The following is a 17256-nucleotide window of genomic DNA, read 5'->3' on the forward strand; positions in this document are numbered from 1 at the left end:
AGGCTTCGGTTCTTTGAAGGAATGGGACCTGTTCTTGGGGTTCCACAACTGGCCGATATTCAAAATGCCAAGGGTTTGGTCTGAGAATCTCGATCATGGTCAGAAACCTGAGGTCTCAGGGCTCTGGAGATGGGCAGCTCGAGGGTCGTTGTCACGGCAGGAGATTTATGTAGCGTCGAGGAGGCTGGAAAATCTTTCACTGTGGGCCCGAAGACCCGAAGTCTTTGCAATCTTCGGACACAGAGCTCATAAAAAGCGACGAGACGGACTTTTAACATCATAAACCAGCGGGTTGCTGTTATGTCTCCCACTCGCTGTAAAAATGGGGGACACCTCCCTCCCCCTTGCCAGGGAGAGAGAGAACCTGTGGGTTGTCAAATTTTGGATGAAATGTGAAGCCTTTGGGGTCAGTTTGGTCTGTGTCTTTGCTATTGCTCAGATCGCGCTTGTGTTCGGTAGCAGGTGCGCTTTTTTTTGCCAGTGGTGGGGAGTGGGGATTGTTGCTCGCTGCCGCTTACACACGGGAGGGGGGAGCTTTGGGTTTCTCATGTTTAACTGTCATTCATTCTTTGGGGCACTTCTCTGTTTTCATGGATGTTTGCGAAAAAAGCATTTCAGGATGTACATCATATACATTTCTCTGACATTAAATTTGACCTCTGAACATTCAAAACTAAACATCTAACATCTTATATATAATCAAATGAGTGGCCTTTTAAAATATTTTTATCATTACAAATACAAATTTAGAGATTTTAGATAAATAAATTAAAATTTCCCACACACTCAATGCTAATTAATTTTACAGAGGACCTTAGCAAATTGTACATAGGTTGTACAGCAAAGTAAAATCATATCAGACAGGGTCACTTCAGATAAGCATTGAAGAACCTATTATCCAAGGCTCTAAATGAGAGTCACTTAAATACTGAACAAACACTTTGAATAACCAAGCTCAAATTTCAGTACATACATTAGCTATTTTAAAGAAAATTATTATACATTAAAGCTGGATGACAGATACAAAAACAGAAGAATTCAGGTTGAATACTCTTTCCACAAACTTGCCAAGGAAGTTTATCTCACTACTCTGGATGAGAAACAAAGATGCTGCAGACTCAAGCAGTGAAGATTTCAAAGCCAGCACAAAATTTCTACCAGGATTAGTTATAGAACGAGGTCAAATAGCACTGACAAAATGCATACTGACCATTGTCATTGATGAAATGTATAAAGGCAGAATCAATGGACTATTGGGTATAATTCCTCAACATTTTCAGTGTGAATAATAAACAAGATGGACAAAATTTCAAATCACTTCAAATCTCAAAAGTATTTAATCAATTATGTAGTCCAGGCAAAGAAACTACCAAAAGTTAAAAGGAAGCCTACAGACACTATGCTTACAGACAACCATAATGAAACTAATATGGAATCACAAGGGATGAACGGTAGAAATAAACTACAAAAAAAAAGATTTTATGACATACAAGTGATGTAAAGGTTTAGGGCCTTCATATCTGCTTGTATTAAAAAAGTCATAAATTTGGAATGACTGATTTATAGATGACAATATCCTTAGGTTTAAAGAACAATGTTAATATCAGTACTATGCATTATTGATGCTGAAACTAAGAAATGCAGACTCATTTGTGGAAATATGAAATCAATTAAAATGAAAGACAACATTGTAATACCTAGGCAATTCATTTGTAAATTGTGCAGGGAAAAATATCTTTAGCTATCCTTAAGAACTAGGGGTGAAGGAAAAAAAAGATTGAATTTCAAATAAAATTTTACCATGGAATAATGTAGTTTTATTGGCAAGCAACAGTAATAATCTAACTACTCTGTAAATTTGACTGAGCAAGCAAAAAACATCTGCTGGTGGAATTCAGCAAACCAGGGAAATGGACAGTTGATGTTTCCTTGTACAGTTGCTGCCTGACCTGCTGAGGTAGTTCAGAAGCTCATTTTGCTCCAGATTTCAATATATGCAGTCTTGTCTCTATCTGAGTGAACGAGGCTGACCTTTGATAAAGTGTCACTCTAGCAATTCAAAAGCCAAAAGTTTCATGTGAAACACTGCATTTGAAGCAATTTGTATTCAATCTGAACAGATAGACAACAGCTGATCCTTCACAATTTAGCCATTTCCAATCTGTACAAGAATAATAACGCATCATGTTGGTGTTAGAAAGCACCAAATGATTAATTAAATTTTTTTGCTATCCCCTGTTCCTCCAGAATAAATTTGGCAGTCACTCAAATTCTATGCTTTTGTTTTTAAAAAATTAGAACTAACTCCGTCAAGCACACACAAGACTACCCATAGCTTTGTACCAATAAAAAAATCTCAAATGAAGCTGCAGGACAACAAATGTGAGTAATGGATGGGAAGGCATTCATTCTAGGCTAGGATTAAGTATTCATTGAGCATAACACAGTTGACTTCTCTTCTATGTCTCCGACTCTACACAATTTGATGTGCTTCTTGCCCCCCCCCCCCCCCCCCCGAATCGTCCACCATCTGACTGCAGAAATCCTGATGGTCTTATGGTCTTGCATCATGAGTTGAGAGTCTGGACAATGGGGTGAGTACTCCGTTGGAGCTGGGACCAAAGGTGCTTGCATATTTCCCAATTCCTTAAAACTTAACATGTTAATTGGAAATTGTATATTATTCCTTAAACATGTAAAAAGGGTGAAAATCTGCTGATCTAACCAGATCTACCAAAGTTCCAAGAATGATGGATTATCAGACTTTTACTGTACAAAAGTTAATTCTCTAATTATCAACCATCACAATTAAATACTTAAACTGTTATGACCAATTTCAGACCAACTTGATAACCCTCAAGTTTTATTTTCCCCCTCACTCATGTTTTGCTTGTTCACCAGAGCCTTTGCAAAATTCTTTCTTCCACAGTATTGTTCTATTATGCTAGAACGCAAATACCAGAGAAATGCAAAATCCATTCAATTTACAATTAAAAACATGAAAAGAAATTCAAACTACAGGGTGCATTAGAAACAATAGGCTTTTTGAGCCCATTCCAAAATACAGCAACATGGCTGGCCATCTATAATATCCATACTTCCCAAGTACCCATTGATGCCTTTAATGTCCAGAGATTTTTCTACCTCCTCAAATATATTCACTTTGCTGTCATAGCACCATATAAAGTTATCTTCATCCCAGTCTTTTTATTAGGTATCCTAAGATTATCAACTCTGGTTCTCAGCACTCCAGCTAAGTGAAAACTCTCTCCTCTCATCCAGTTTGCCTAATCTCATTAGAATTGTGCACCTTTCAATTAGAACCTATCCTTCCCCATTTTTCTGAATCTCTAACAAAGGAAAAACACGGCAACTTAATGTTTCATATGGTAGTCCCACCAACACTTTATTACCTTCAAGGCACGTGAAGAGATTGAAACTACACACAATTCTCTAGTAAGAGTCTCACCAAGACCTTGTAAATTTAAGCAATACATCTTTGTTTCATACAAAAGTCCCTTGTCATGAAGGCCTCCATTTGATTTGCAACCTGAACTGCCTACTGCACTGGAATGTTTGTATTCACTGACCAACACATAAAAACACTTTCTTTGTATATTAATATTTCCCAATTGAACATTATTTAAGTGACTTCTCTGTTTCACTATTGAAGTACTATCCACATTTATCTGCAGTGTACTATGCTTTTCACCAATTGCACAATTAATGAAGTCACCTCAAATCCTATGCATCCACTTCACAATCCCACCTGGTTTATACCAAGACTTAAAATATTAGTAATCCCTCAACTGAAATCACCGCTACCAACGCTAGCACATCTAAGGAACTAATAAACATTAAAGGCAGCGGGAAACAAACATAAAACCAAAATGTAAATATCCTCATATTACCTTACTGTTTTAACTAGGAGGATCCATTTCACCAATACATTTAAGATCAGTGTTCTCTCCAGATACAAACCACATTTGAATACATTTATGAATGATTGAAAAGCACCCCAAGCATACAATTGAAATACACATTAACTATCAGTACATGTTAAATTTACACAGCACTTAAAATTAAACATATTTAAACTATGTTGTATCAAAAATATTTCAAGGAGTTCAACTTTGCCAAAACAATCAGAAAATTAATCCTTCATTGTTATTTATTTTTAAATTCAACAAACAATAACCAGTTTTTAGGGGGAACCATTTATAACTCAGTTGCCAGTTGATACAAGACAGTGTGCCACAAGTAACAAGTGACACAGCTAAGTATTTAGCCTGCAGTAATGTGAATTACTTGTAACTGTAATGCAAACAATTATGCCATTATCTGCATCAGCCCCACATATCCAGAAACCAAGTAACTTCCAAATGCCATACCTACAAGAGGATTAAGGCTGGGTGCCCTGTGGTGAATGACTTGCCATCTGACTCTCCAAAGGCTTTTCACCACCTATAAAGGGACAAGTCATGAACTGCTTGCCTGTTTGTATTTCCCTGACACTCAAGCAGCTTCTGTCTATGCAGGCATATCAAGATATATATTCCAGGGAAGGAAATTTTCAAATTAATACAAATTGGTAAAACATCTTGATTAAGGTTACTGAGCTTCAAAGAAATTTTGGCAGTTAATTTTGTCTGTGTGGACAGCTACAACTTAAAAGACCGCAACCAGAAACTAGTTAAGTAGCTCGGAAAAAAAAATAGGTTATGGAAAGAAAGCAAGAGCAAATAGGATTTACACAAACATCAATTTATAACCATAATTTTAAATGAAATAGCATGCAATATTAAACAAGATAAATCAAAATACTGCAGCATTACATTGGAGAGTTACAGTATGGACAAGAAGCTACTAAAAGAATTAAATGTTGTAACAATTTTTAATTACTATTCTAAGTATTTAAGTTATCAAATCCACTACAGCTCTGATGAAGAACAGTGATGTTTCATTCACTGTTCCATAAAGACTTTCAATAGTGTACCATGCAGCAAATGTTCAACTTCACACTCCATAATCAGCACAAGTAAATAGGAAACCAGATTCATATTGTTTTAAAACATGTTTTCTATATGGACAACTACATTTAGAAAGTGGGATGGAACAGTAGGATAAAAATTGAAAAACACTGAATAGGGAGAATGAATAGAAAAACATCAGACATTTAGTAGCTCAGTGGACGACTAATGATACTGTACAAACACAGACTTCAGTTTGAAACTGATGGCACAAAATTTGGAAAGGTTATATGAAAGAAGTATTGTGGAAGATTACTTGAAGTTTAATCTTTTAGTTTGATTAATGAGATGATATTCTTACAAGGGCATTTCACATCCTACATAGAGCATGTTGTTGACTAACTCCATGACACATGGCTGCAGAGCTCTAAAATATGTTTTCCCATGCAGAGAAAGGGGAGGATAAAGAAAGTAGACACAGCAATATCAGTGCCTTGGTTAATTGCTTAATAACTGAAAAATTTTAAGCAATCAATTTGGCCAAGATTTCATTAGCAGATGTAAAATATCAAATCAGCAATAAGAATAAGAACCAATTATCATTAACATAATTTCTTCTAAAACATCCAAACTGAAGAATATAGCAATTTATACTAAAGAACATAGTTGGCGTCAAAACTGACTTCGAGAAAAGATTTCAAGCAACCCCTACTAAACCTTATAATGAGCCAATTATTACATTTTGATACTTAGCTATCCGAATGCATAGGAATAAGGAGAAAAACAGACCCCTCCACGTTGCCCATCCACATGAATTGAACGGATGTGATCTGCCAAATCTGGACTGGAGCAGAAACTGGTCTGGCATTGGTCCCAGCAGCAGTTGTAAGTGATATTTTTTCCTGAAGTAGTGCTTCCATGACCGTTTATCAGCGCAGGAGTAGAGCGTCCACTGGAGATAGTACTGTCCATATCCATTAAGGTGCTGCTGATACTTTGAAAAGAAAGTAGTATTTTTAGTAACATTGCAAGGTAATCAAATCTATAACGCAAAATGTAATAATCAATTTATTTCCCCTTTCTTTGGGATACCTCCTTTGATTAAACTATACTAAGCTAAACTGAACAGCTACTGTGGGTTTCTGGAAAACAGAACCACCTCAAAAGAACTGAATTAGTAAAACCCTGTTAAAAAACACAGCACATCAAACAGCATCTATGGAGAGGAATAATCAACATTTCAGGCTGACACCCTGCATTGGGACTCAAACCTTACAGAGCTGATGATGGGTCTTGGCCTGAAATATCAACTGTTAATTCCTCTCCAACAGAAGGTACCTGACCTGCTTAATTCCTGAAGCATTTTGTGTATATCAATACCAGGAAAACTAAAATACAAAAGTCAAACTTGAGAACCAACATAAACCAACACTAAGATGAACCAAAGCATTCTGTGTAATTCTTAATCTCCACGTAGATGAAGTATTCAGATTACATCGAAGGTTCACAGTATATTCTGGTTTAGCTGTTTTCTGAACACTTTCATTAAGTCCATTAGCACACATCTATAGTTCCAGATGTTTTTCCATTCTCTACTCCAACACTATTCTCCTGGAATTTGAGGAAATGCATCTAATCTTTTAAAGCAGCTTTGTGATGTATTTGATGAAACCCATGCAACTAATAATGCATATTGTTTTTTCCCCACTCTATACTTAATGCCAGACATGCACACCCCCAACCCACAGCTCATTTCTTCTTTTATCCCATTCACGATTCTCGACTTACTGTTAATCTTTGAATTAATGACTCCTATAATCTACCCCATATTTTTTTTTAATCTCTTTCCCATCTGTGTCTTTGGATTTAAACTTTATTACATCTGAAATGCTAACTGTTTCTTTCTCCACAGATGATACCTTGGTAGAGTTTGAATACATCACTACACAAGGTTCCAGATGTGAAATAAGCAGATGCTGATACACCTACAATTGTAACTCTTGCGTCCTTTTACTCTATCACACGCCCATGTTTAATAATTTACTTAATAATTCTTACAATAATACTCAACATGATGCTTACTGAATGATAAATAGTTCAGAGTATCCTGTTGTAACTATAAAAGTTCCAAGTGCAACAGCTATTTGAAAAAAATCAAAATACATTTGTCACAAATCTGTTTCATTTGCTGAATATCTAATTCAGTACAGCGATATACACCAATTACAATTGCAGCTGAAAATCAGTGCATTTCCACGCTCCCCCAACTTTAATAAACTAGTCCCTTGGATGGCCTTATTAACTGCATTTTGATAGTGGACATGAAGTACAATAGAGAATATACAACTGAAGCAGCAGGTACATCTACAAAGTAAAATAAAAATGATCATTTGAGAAATTAGAAACTTCAACACATTTCATCATGCACTTAAGGAGCACTAACCCACGTAAATTTCAGAGCTCACAATGCAGGGCAGTACACACCAATGAAATCTAAGTGTCCCAATGGCATTTTATTACTGATTCCTGGAATCGCCCTCATCTATGTCACCCATATAAATATTGCTGCAAGAATAGCAAATCACAGCAAGGGGTGGCTATCTGTGAGGCTCAAGTCTGGCATGTGATGGAGAACTTTCCACTTGCCTGAATGAAAGCAGTATCAGCAATATTCAGTGAACATGACACCAATCAGAACAAAGCAGCTAGCTTGTTTAGTATCTCACCTATCATCCAAAACCCATGTACAGTATGTAATTTGTTTTACAAGCTACACTGTAGTTGCTTACACAGGCTACTTCAATGCATCTCTCATATTGATGACCCAAGGGCTAGGGCAATGGACACATGCAAAACCCACACTCGTAGTTTCCCCATACGTAGCACAATCTCCTCATATGGAATTATATAATAGACCCGACCCAAATTCTACAAATCTCTACTCTACAAACTTGAGCAGTCACTGGAAGGATTCCAACAATTTAAAGTGGCAGTTCACCATCTTTTTCCCCAATGATAATTAGGGATGAACAATAAATACTTGCTGCTCTCATGTTGCCCACATCTCCAAAAATAAATTACAGATTCAAGCAATTACTCGATGAGTTAGCTAACAGTTTCTTTTTTAAAACTAAAATGATTATACAAGCACCCTTCCAAACTAAACGTGTGCAAAATAGTTTCAATTAAAGGCAGCTATGATACATTCATAACTTCCTTAAAAATTCTAGGATGGAAACTCAAGCCCTGCGAACATAACACTTTAGCAGCTTATTTTGTTGACATTAGCTCTGGCTGGTCTCTGTGGTCAATTTGATTTACTCAAGTTGTCCAGCACATTATCTTCCGTAACTGCACTGGATCGATTTGTACAACACAGCTTCTTGCCACCTTAATTGCAATTTTTAACAACTGCGACACTGGGTTTCCTGCAGAGTCCAGTAGGGACAGGTTATCTTAGTCTCATTACTTAATCTCAGACCGTTTTCCTGGTGTCCTACAGATAATTGAAAGTCAATACATTTGACAGCACCTCCCAATCTGCCCCCACGTTATGGCATTCAGGTTACAGATATTCACCCTTGTGGAATTGATAAAATCACAACCCAGCTGCAGTACTTATTGTTATTGCTGAGAGAAAAATCATCCCATAGGAACACAGTTCCACTTATAACATGGAATTCATGGGAAATTAGAGCTTCAGATTTTAGAACATGATACAGAGAATTTTCTATGAATGACCCTCTATACAGGGGTCAATTCATTCAAACAAATCAAGTCAAGAAGGTTCTTTGGGCAACGGCAAGCTAAGGAAACTATTTTGATTTCAAATGCAAGATCATGGTGTAAGTAATTTCTTCCAAAAAATATTCAAAATTGAGCTTGAAGACAGCTAAATATGCAGATATGACAGCATGGGAGTTGATGCAATTCTTGAACTCAGTTTCATACTAACTCTGGAATTTAAATCCAGAACTTATATGCCAAATCATAAAACAATTTACAATCTAATCAGGCTCCAATTCCTACATTGTCTGATAAGTGTTCAGAATGTATACAAATGGAATTTTTATTTGTATCCAAGAAACTACACTCTTTGGTTGTTAACACATCTGATTTCTATATTTTCTTCAAATAAAAAAGAACAGAACATTTCCACCCTGGCAAGAAGTCTCTAGCTGCGCATATGATCTATGCCTGATTTCATCTTGTACACCTTAATCTTAATTAAAACTTTGAATGGGAATAATTGAATACTGTAGCGATGTGCTACACACAGCGCTGAAATAACGACACGCAGTTGGTAAGTCGTTTCGAGACTAGTTTATTCAAACTTTGCGGCGCTGGCATTTAATCCCTAGTGCCCGCCCTCTCCGGGCGGAAATGACATCAGAGGTGCATTACCAAAGTCTCCCCCCGCGTGCTGGCTATTTGTGAGCCAGTTAGCCTGCGCAGAAAGTGGGTCGCCACATAACCCCCCCCCCCCCCATCCCAGAACCGGCGATACACCCCCCAATGTTCACAGTCTGGATCAGCCTCTGTTTGGGAGGTCTGCCTCTGCGCCGCGGTGCCTGAACCTCGACCAGCTGCGCCAAGTCTACATGGGCTGGTTTGAGTCAGTCCACCGTGAAAGCCTCCTCTTTCCCCCCAATGTCCAGAACATACGTGGACCCGTTGTTGTTGATCACCTTGAACGGCCCCTCGTAAGGCTGCTGTAGCGGTGCCCGGTGTCCGCCCCTTTGTACAAACACAAACTTGCAGTTCTGCAGGTCTTTGGGTACATGGGCCGGGGTCCGTCCGTGCTGTGAAGTCGGTATGGGGGCCAGGTTGCCCAGCCTTTCGCATAATCTGTCCAGGACTGCTGCGGGTTCTTCCTCTTGTCCCCTTGGGGCTGGTATGAACTCTCCCGGGACGGCCAGGGGTGCGCCGTACATCAACTCGGCCAACGAGGCATGCAGATCCTCTTTGGGCGCTGTGCGAATTCCAAGCAGAACCCAGGAAAGCTTGTCCACCCAGTTAGGTTCTCTCAGGCGGGCCATGAGAGCCGACTTCAAGTGATGGTGGAAGCGTTCCACTAGTCTGTTCGACTGTGGGTGGTAGGCAGTTGTGTGGTGTAGCTGCGTTCCCAACAGGCTGGCCACAGCCGACCACAGGCTGGAGGTGAACTGGGCGCCTCTGTCGGAGGTAATGTGGGCCGGTACCCCGAAGCGCTCTACCCAGGTTGCAATCAGTGCTTGGGCGCAGGAATCGGCAGATGTGTCGGTGAGCGGGACTGCCTCTGGCCACCTCGTGAACCAGTCTACCATAGTTAGGAGGTACCGCACTCCTCGGGACACTGGTAGGGGGCCCACGATATCCACATGAATGTGGTCGAACCTCTGGTGGATGGGTTCGAACTGCTGCGGCGGGGCTTTAGTGTGTCGCTGCACCTTGGCTGTTTGGCACTACGCGCACGTTCTGGCCCATTCACTGACCTGCTTGCAAAGTCCGTGCCAAGCGAACTTGCTGGAGACCAGCCGGACAATTGTCCTGATAGATGGGTGCGCCAAACCGTGTATGGAATTGAAAACTCGCCGCCTCCAGGCTGCCGGGACAATGGGGCAAGGTTGGCCGGTAGCCACGTCGCACAGGAGGGTCCTCTCACCTGGGCCTACGAGAAAGTCCTGCAGCTGCAAACCCGAGATTGCGGTCCTGTAGCTGGGCATCTCGTCGTCTGCCTGCTGCGCCTCCGCCAGTGCTGCATAGTCCACCCCCAGGGACAGGGCCTGGACAGCTGGGTCTGGGCAAGGATTCTGGTGAATTCGTTGTTCAACAGCATGATGGAGTCCAGGTGTGGGGCCGGCAACTTGGCTTCACCCAACCCAACTGGAAAGTCTCGACATGTCTTTTCCCTTGCAAGTCGACCAGCAGGCTGTGAGCTCGCAAGAAGTCCGCCCCCAGGAGTGGTTGGGCAATGGCGGCCAGTGTGAAGTCCCACGTGAAACGGCTGGCGCCGAACTGCAGCTGCACTGTGCGGGTGCCTTAGGTCCGTATCATGCTGCCGTTTGCGGCCCTCAGGGTGGGTCCTGGCTTCCTGTTGTGGGTGTCGTACCCCGTCGGGGGCATTTCCGCTCCGGTGTCGACCAAGAAGCGGCGTCCCGACTGGTTGTCCCAGACGTACAAGAGGCTGTCCTGGTGGCCAGCCGCCATAGTCATTAGCAGCAGCTGGCCCTGGCCCTTGCAGGGCGGGCGACAACGGCGGGCTTTTGTGCCTCACCGCTGGTGGTAGAAACTCCACTGTTCACTGGCCTCCTCACTCCTGCCTCTGTGTTGTGTGCGCCGCCCTGCCGGGCCTGGTCTGGTCTGCTGTTGGGCGCGTGGCCTGGTAATCTGACTGACGGATGCCACGCTCTCCCTCTTGGCTTTCCACAGCATGTCTGCCCGGGCCGCCACATTCCGGGGGTCGCTGAAATCTGCGTCGGCCAGCAGCAGATGTATGTCCTCGGGCAGTTGCTCTAGGAACGCTTGCTCGAACATGAGGCAGGGCTTGTGTCAGTCAGCCAGGGCCAGCATCTCGTTCATCAATGCTGACGGCAGTCTGCCTCCCAATCTGTCCAGGTGAAGCAGGCGGGCACCCCGCTCATGCCGTGAGAGGCCAAAGGTCCCAATGAGCAGCGCTTTGAATGCTTCATATTTGCCTTCTTCCGGGGGCAACTGTATGAAATCCGCAACCTGGGCGGCCGTCTCCTGGTCAAGGGCGCTCACCACGTGGTAGTAACGTGTGGAATCAGAAGATATCTGCTGAATCTGGAACTGGGCTTCTGCTTGGCTAAACCACACGCGTGGTCACAGCGTCCAGAAAGTCGGCAGTTTTAGTGAAACTGCGTGAACAGATGAAGAGTCGGTCATCTTTGGTCCAAATCCCGTTTGGACTGTCCGGGTCACCAATGTAGCGATGTGCTACACACAGCGCTGAAATAATGACACACAGTCGATAAGTCGTCTTGAGACTAGTTTATTCAAACTTCACGGCGCTGGCATTTGATCGCTAGCGCCCGCCCTCTCCGGGCGGAAATGACATCAGAGGTGCATTACCAAAGTCTCCCTCCGCGCGCTGGCTATTTGTGAGCTGGTTCGCCTGCACAGAAAGTGGGTCGCCACAATACTATGAATAATGTGCAATCTAATCAGAAACTTGCAACTAGAACCATGAACCAACAATTCCCCACCTCCTGCTGCTTAATGTGTCTACACTGTGAAAGTCCTTCATGCTTCTTTTCAGGAGGTTGCTGCACTTGCAAATCAATTGAGTTCTTAAATAGCCACAAAGTAAAAGTCTTGTCATTGACAGTGTCAAGTACACTTAACAATAGAATAATGATTAAAATTGTCATTGAATTGTAGCACATAGTGAGCAAAACTATGTTGACACATTCTTCTGAGAACTGTTGTAGCACAACTTGTGTCATTTAAAAAAACCCTTTTCACAATTTCTAATTCTGAAGGCTTCTAATTGGTCAAAAAGCAGCAGCACTTAGGACCATGCAGACCAGTCTTGCTAGTAACTAGCCAAGCAACTCCACTGCAAATTAGATGGTGTTCAATTAAATGAAATGTACATTGTTGCTTTTCAGGTACTGTGGTAAAAAAAATGCAAATGTTGAATGAAAGGGAAGAAAAAGGAAATCCAATTTAATTATGGTCACACACAAAATGCTGGTGGAACACAGCAGGCCAGGCAGCATCGATAGGGAGAAGCGCTGTCAACGTTTCAGGCTGAGACCCTTCGTCAGGACTAAGGGTTTTGGCCCGAAACATCGACAGCGCTTCTCCCTATAGATGCTGCCTGGCCTGCTGTGTTCCACCAGCATTTTGTTTGTGTTGCTTGAATTTCCAGCATCTGCAGATTTCCTCGTGTTTGCCTTAATTATGGACAGCCAGGTTAAACTATCATACAAGGTAATTAAAAAAATGATTCTCCTTATCATTAAAGAAAATGAAGCAGCAATTAAGCCAAATACACATAGAATCTTGGATAAACTGTAAGAAGTCTAGTTCGGGTACAGAATTTTTTTTTTAACAGAATGGAAGAACTGAAGAATTTGCTGAATGACACTAAAGAGGATATACCCATCACCAAATAGTTGGGCTTGATATCCACTAAAATGGATTGCACCCTTTCATAACCTTAAAGTTAAGGTGGGCAGGAAGGAGATGGCACCTCTAGAAGTGCAGCCAAGTGGACCTATATTTGAGTGACAAACTCCATATTTTGCCAAAGGTAGAATACTTATACTTAACTAAACCAATGTTTAACGCCCATCCCAACGGCACCCAAAATGAGCGTGCATTTCAGAGAGCAGCAAGATCTATAGCATTTTCATGGATCGGGGTACACATATTGGCCAAACCAGAGACCGCCAGATTTCCATTTCTGAAGGACAATAATGAATTATAGATTTCTGACAAAGCAGCAGTTTCATACATCCTAATGTAATGTTTGTTGATGCAAATGACACATTTTACGGCATGTTTTGATGTATACATGACAAATAAAACTTTGAATCCTATATTAGCCTCCCATGCCAGGTTTTGAATTCCTGCCACAGATCAGAGAGATCAGAATCAGAATTAAAGACTCAGAATTAGGTTTAATATCACTGGCGTATCGTGAAATTTGTTAAATTTACTACAGTAAAATGAAATACATGATAGAGTGGGGGAAAAACGAGTTACATTAAATATATAAGTTAAAATAAATAATGCAAAAGGAGAAATAAATAAAAGTAGTGCTCATGGGTTCAATGAACATTTAGAAATAAAATGGCAGAGAAGTTGTTCCTGAATCACTGATTGTGCGCCTTCAGGCTTCTGTACCTACTTTCTGACTGTAACAGTGTGAAGAGGGTGTGTGCTGGGTGGTGGAAGATTCAAACAACCCCAAATGAATCATCCAGCAACCTTGGTGAGAATTTGCAAGTCAAATGTCTGGTATTGCTCATCTTAGTTTCTGCTTTAATTTCCAAGATCAACACCCGCTCATCTTTAACAGCCTTTAAAAGCAAATTTCTAAAATTTTCTCATTCACGCCAACTATGAAATTTAAAGTAATGATCTTCTTTGGAGGATCTCATCACTTAATACAAATGATCACACCCAACTAATTCCAAAATTGGTTCTACAATATCATACTAAAAGGCCTTTATTCATCTCATCCTCAAATTCACTTTTGTTAATTTGAGTTGTTCAATCTACAACATTAAATTTGCTGCCTATTGTTCTAGTACTTCCCCTACAAGTTCTAGTACTTCCCCTTATTTGTTGACTTGCACTATCTTGTGTAGCCACCATTGGGCAGACTAGATAGATAGATAGATAGATAGATAGATACTTTATTCATCCCCATGGGGAAATTCAACTTTTTTCCAATGTCCCATACACTTGTTGTAGCAAAACTAATTACATACAATACTTAACTCAGTAAAAAATATGATATGCATCTAAATCACTATCTCAAAAAGCATTAATAATAGCTTTTAAAAAGTTCTTAAGTCCTGGCGGTAGAATTGTAAAGCCTAATGGCATTGGGGAGTATTGACCTCTTCATCCTGTCTGAGCTATACAAAAATACATCCCTGGCCCTCTTAACGTAATCCATTTAAAAAAAATTATGCAACCACAACCCAAAGAGGTCTTTTATTTGTAAACTGACATCACAATTCAGCAAACCCATGTCACCCCTCTGACATCAATGCCAATAGATGAGCTAGACAGCACAAATAGGAAGTTTTATGTTTCAGTATGGCTGGTTAACAATCTTCATACCCAATGTTACAAAATCTATAATTTTTCTTCTAGTGTATGTTGTTTGCTACCTACTTGAGCAATTGATTTGAATAAATTAGAACAGATAGCTCTCATACATGGCTGAACTGTTTGTTTCCTAAAAGTTAACCAATGTAGTTTAATCTCCTTCCCTGAAAGAAACATGTGACTATTTTTGGGGGGTGGGGTGTAGGATGAGGGAATAAACTTTGAAGCCGAGTACACTGTGTCAACACTTTTATATTCTATAGACAGTTCAATTCAGTGTCAATGTTTAATTACAAAAATTATACAGTCGGCCCTCCTTATCTGCGGGGGATTGGTTTCGGGACCACCCGCGGATACCAAAAAATGCGGATGCTCAAGTCCCTTATATAAAGTGGCGTAGTATTTGCATATAACCTACGCATGTCCTTCCATATACTTTAAATCTCTAGATTACTTATAATACCTAGTATTTACTTTGTATTATGTAAATAGTTGTTATACTGTATTGTTCAGAGAATAATGACAGAAAAAAGTCTGTACATGTTCAGTACAGATGCAACCATTGTTGCTCTTCTGGGAACGCTTATGATGCCTTGGCAGCCGATCCCGATTCTCCCGTCATCTTTAAGTTCTTGAGGATGTAGTGCTTTACATAGCTGACCAGCCATCCCTTACTAGCTTTAAACTCCTTCCTCTCGCTCACAACACAAGTAGCGAACGAACAAGACGCGGGGCAAACTATGTTCAAACAATGAATAATACTTTTAATCATCTCTAGATTACAGTACTTATAATACCTAATACAATGGAAATGTTATGTAAATACTTGTTACACTGTATTGTTTAGGGAATAAGGATGCTTTGGAGGAGGCTCAATAATACTGAAGTCAGGATCTGTGGAGGCTCAGGGCTGAGGACCACTTTGGCAAGTGACGTCACTTTTCAAAAGATCTAAGATTTCTACATTCTCGGCGAGAAATAGCACTTCTTAGCCTTTGAAGAATTGCTTTGACATCTTAATTGCTTTTTAGGAGCCATTTTCTCACAGAAACAAAGTAGCAAGGCGAACAATGCTCAAACAACGAGTGCTGGAGAGGGAACTTCCGGGTTTTCCCGATCTGTGGTTGGTTGAATCTGCGCATGCGGAACCCGTGGATAAGGAGGGCTGACTGTAGTTAAAATTCTCTGCCCCCATATTAAATGTTTTAGAGCTTACTGCAACTAAGTGTAATAAATAAAATACATTTGCAATAGTATTGCATTGAGTCCAATGTCAAGCAGTGTTTAAGTTATAATTTTTGAATGTAAATGCTACTTGACTCCATAAAAGTGTCGAGGAAAACACGGATTATTGCCTATTTGGGTTATTCCAAATATTTTATAATCAGCTACCCGCTGGTTACTTGTTTTGATAGAGCGTTTTTAGCTTTGGCACTCAAGAGATTCTGGCATTTCCACTGAAAATGCAGGATCTGAATTTTAGTTTTACCCTACAGCTACAGAATTCATCTTTTTATATTATTTACATTACTCTTACACTAAGTGTGCCCTTCAATTATTCCACTTTTTGATTTCTTTGTTATGAATATTTTAATACTGACCTGTTATTGAGACACAGCTTCCAATTTAAAATACGCTAAGACTTCAGGATAAAAGTTCATGGCTTTAAAAAAAGGAAGTTTTCAAATAATTTAAGTATCCAAGGTCATTGCCCATCATTTCACTAATTTTAAGGTCCCGCCAACCCTCAATCACCAGGCTGTGCAGTAGGCATTCTGGTTTAGAAACATTTGCCAAGATAATAACATTAGCTCTTGGTAAAGACCAACAGACTATCAACTAACACCCTCCATACAAGATAAAATGCACTTTTGCAAATAGGTGAACTAAAAGAAACAATTTCCTTTCTGGCATATTGTAATTATTCTGCTGATACTATAGGGGTATACTGGGTCACAATCATGTCAACCTTAATGAACCAGAAACAAAGGAAAATGTGCTGGCACACAAGGATTGTGGAATGATAATAAGTCAGTTTCTTTTAAGTTGTAGTTACAGGTACATATCAAATCAATGATACTTAGTAAACATTGTGCACAAAGATACAAATTGTAGTAAAAGTGACTGAAAGAATCACAAAATTTGAAAAAAAGTCAATTAAAAAAGTGAATTTAGAGGCAACCCACACCACCTAGCAAACAGACCACATCATGATTTTCTATGACATGAAGCAGTTATTTACATATTCATAAGAAATGGGAGTTTTAAAACATTGATTTATTTTTTCCCATAAATTCTACATGATAAATGTTATCCATCTTAGAATCAGGTTTAATATCACTGGCATACATTGTGAAATCTGTTGTTTTTGCAGTATATTTTTGGGTACTTGCGATGACGAATTTCTCCAACATGATTGGCCGTAACAGGGGAATCATCCATATACATAACTGCAGCGAGACCAGTATTTGCACTGTATCTGAACAGCAATGAA

At 40.2% G+C, this 17256-nt stretch overlaps 1 protein-coding gene across 4 annotated transcripts in view; it reads right to left on the minus strand.

Moving 5' to 3' along the window:
- aebp2 (AE binding protein 2) overlaps positions 1-17256 on the minus strand; it is an 87330-nt gene that overhangs the window by 57054 nt on the left and 13020 nt on the right. For all 4 annotated transcript variants that reach the window (XR_012101409.1, XR_012101408.1, XM_073066140.1 and 1 more), the window contains exon 2: positions 5760-5964. Coding sequence is in view for 2 of the 4 variants with exons in the window: in XM_073066140.1 (XP_072922241.1) it covers positions 5760-5964 (205 nt within the window). In the remaining 2 variants the exon portion in view is untranslated. The remainder of the gene's footprint in view (positions 1-5759; positions 5965-17256) is intronic.

This window comes from Hemitrygon akajei, chromosome 14 (genome assembly GCF_048418815.1).
Source record: "Hemitrygon akajei chromosome 14, sHemAka1.3, whole genome shotgun sequence".
Lineage (NCBI taxonomy): Eukaryota > Metazoa > Chordata > Chondrichthyes > Myliobatiformes > Dasyatidae > Hemitrygon > Hemitrygon akajei.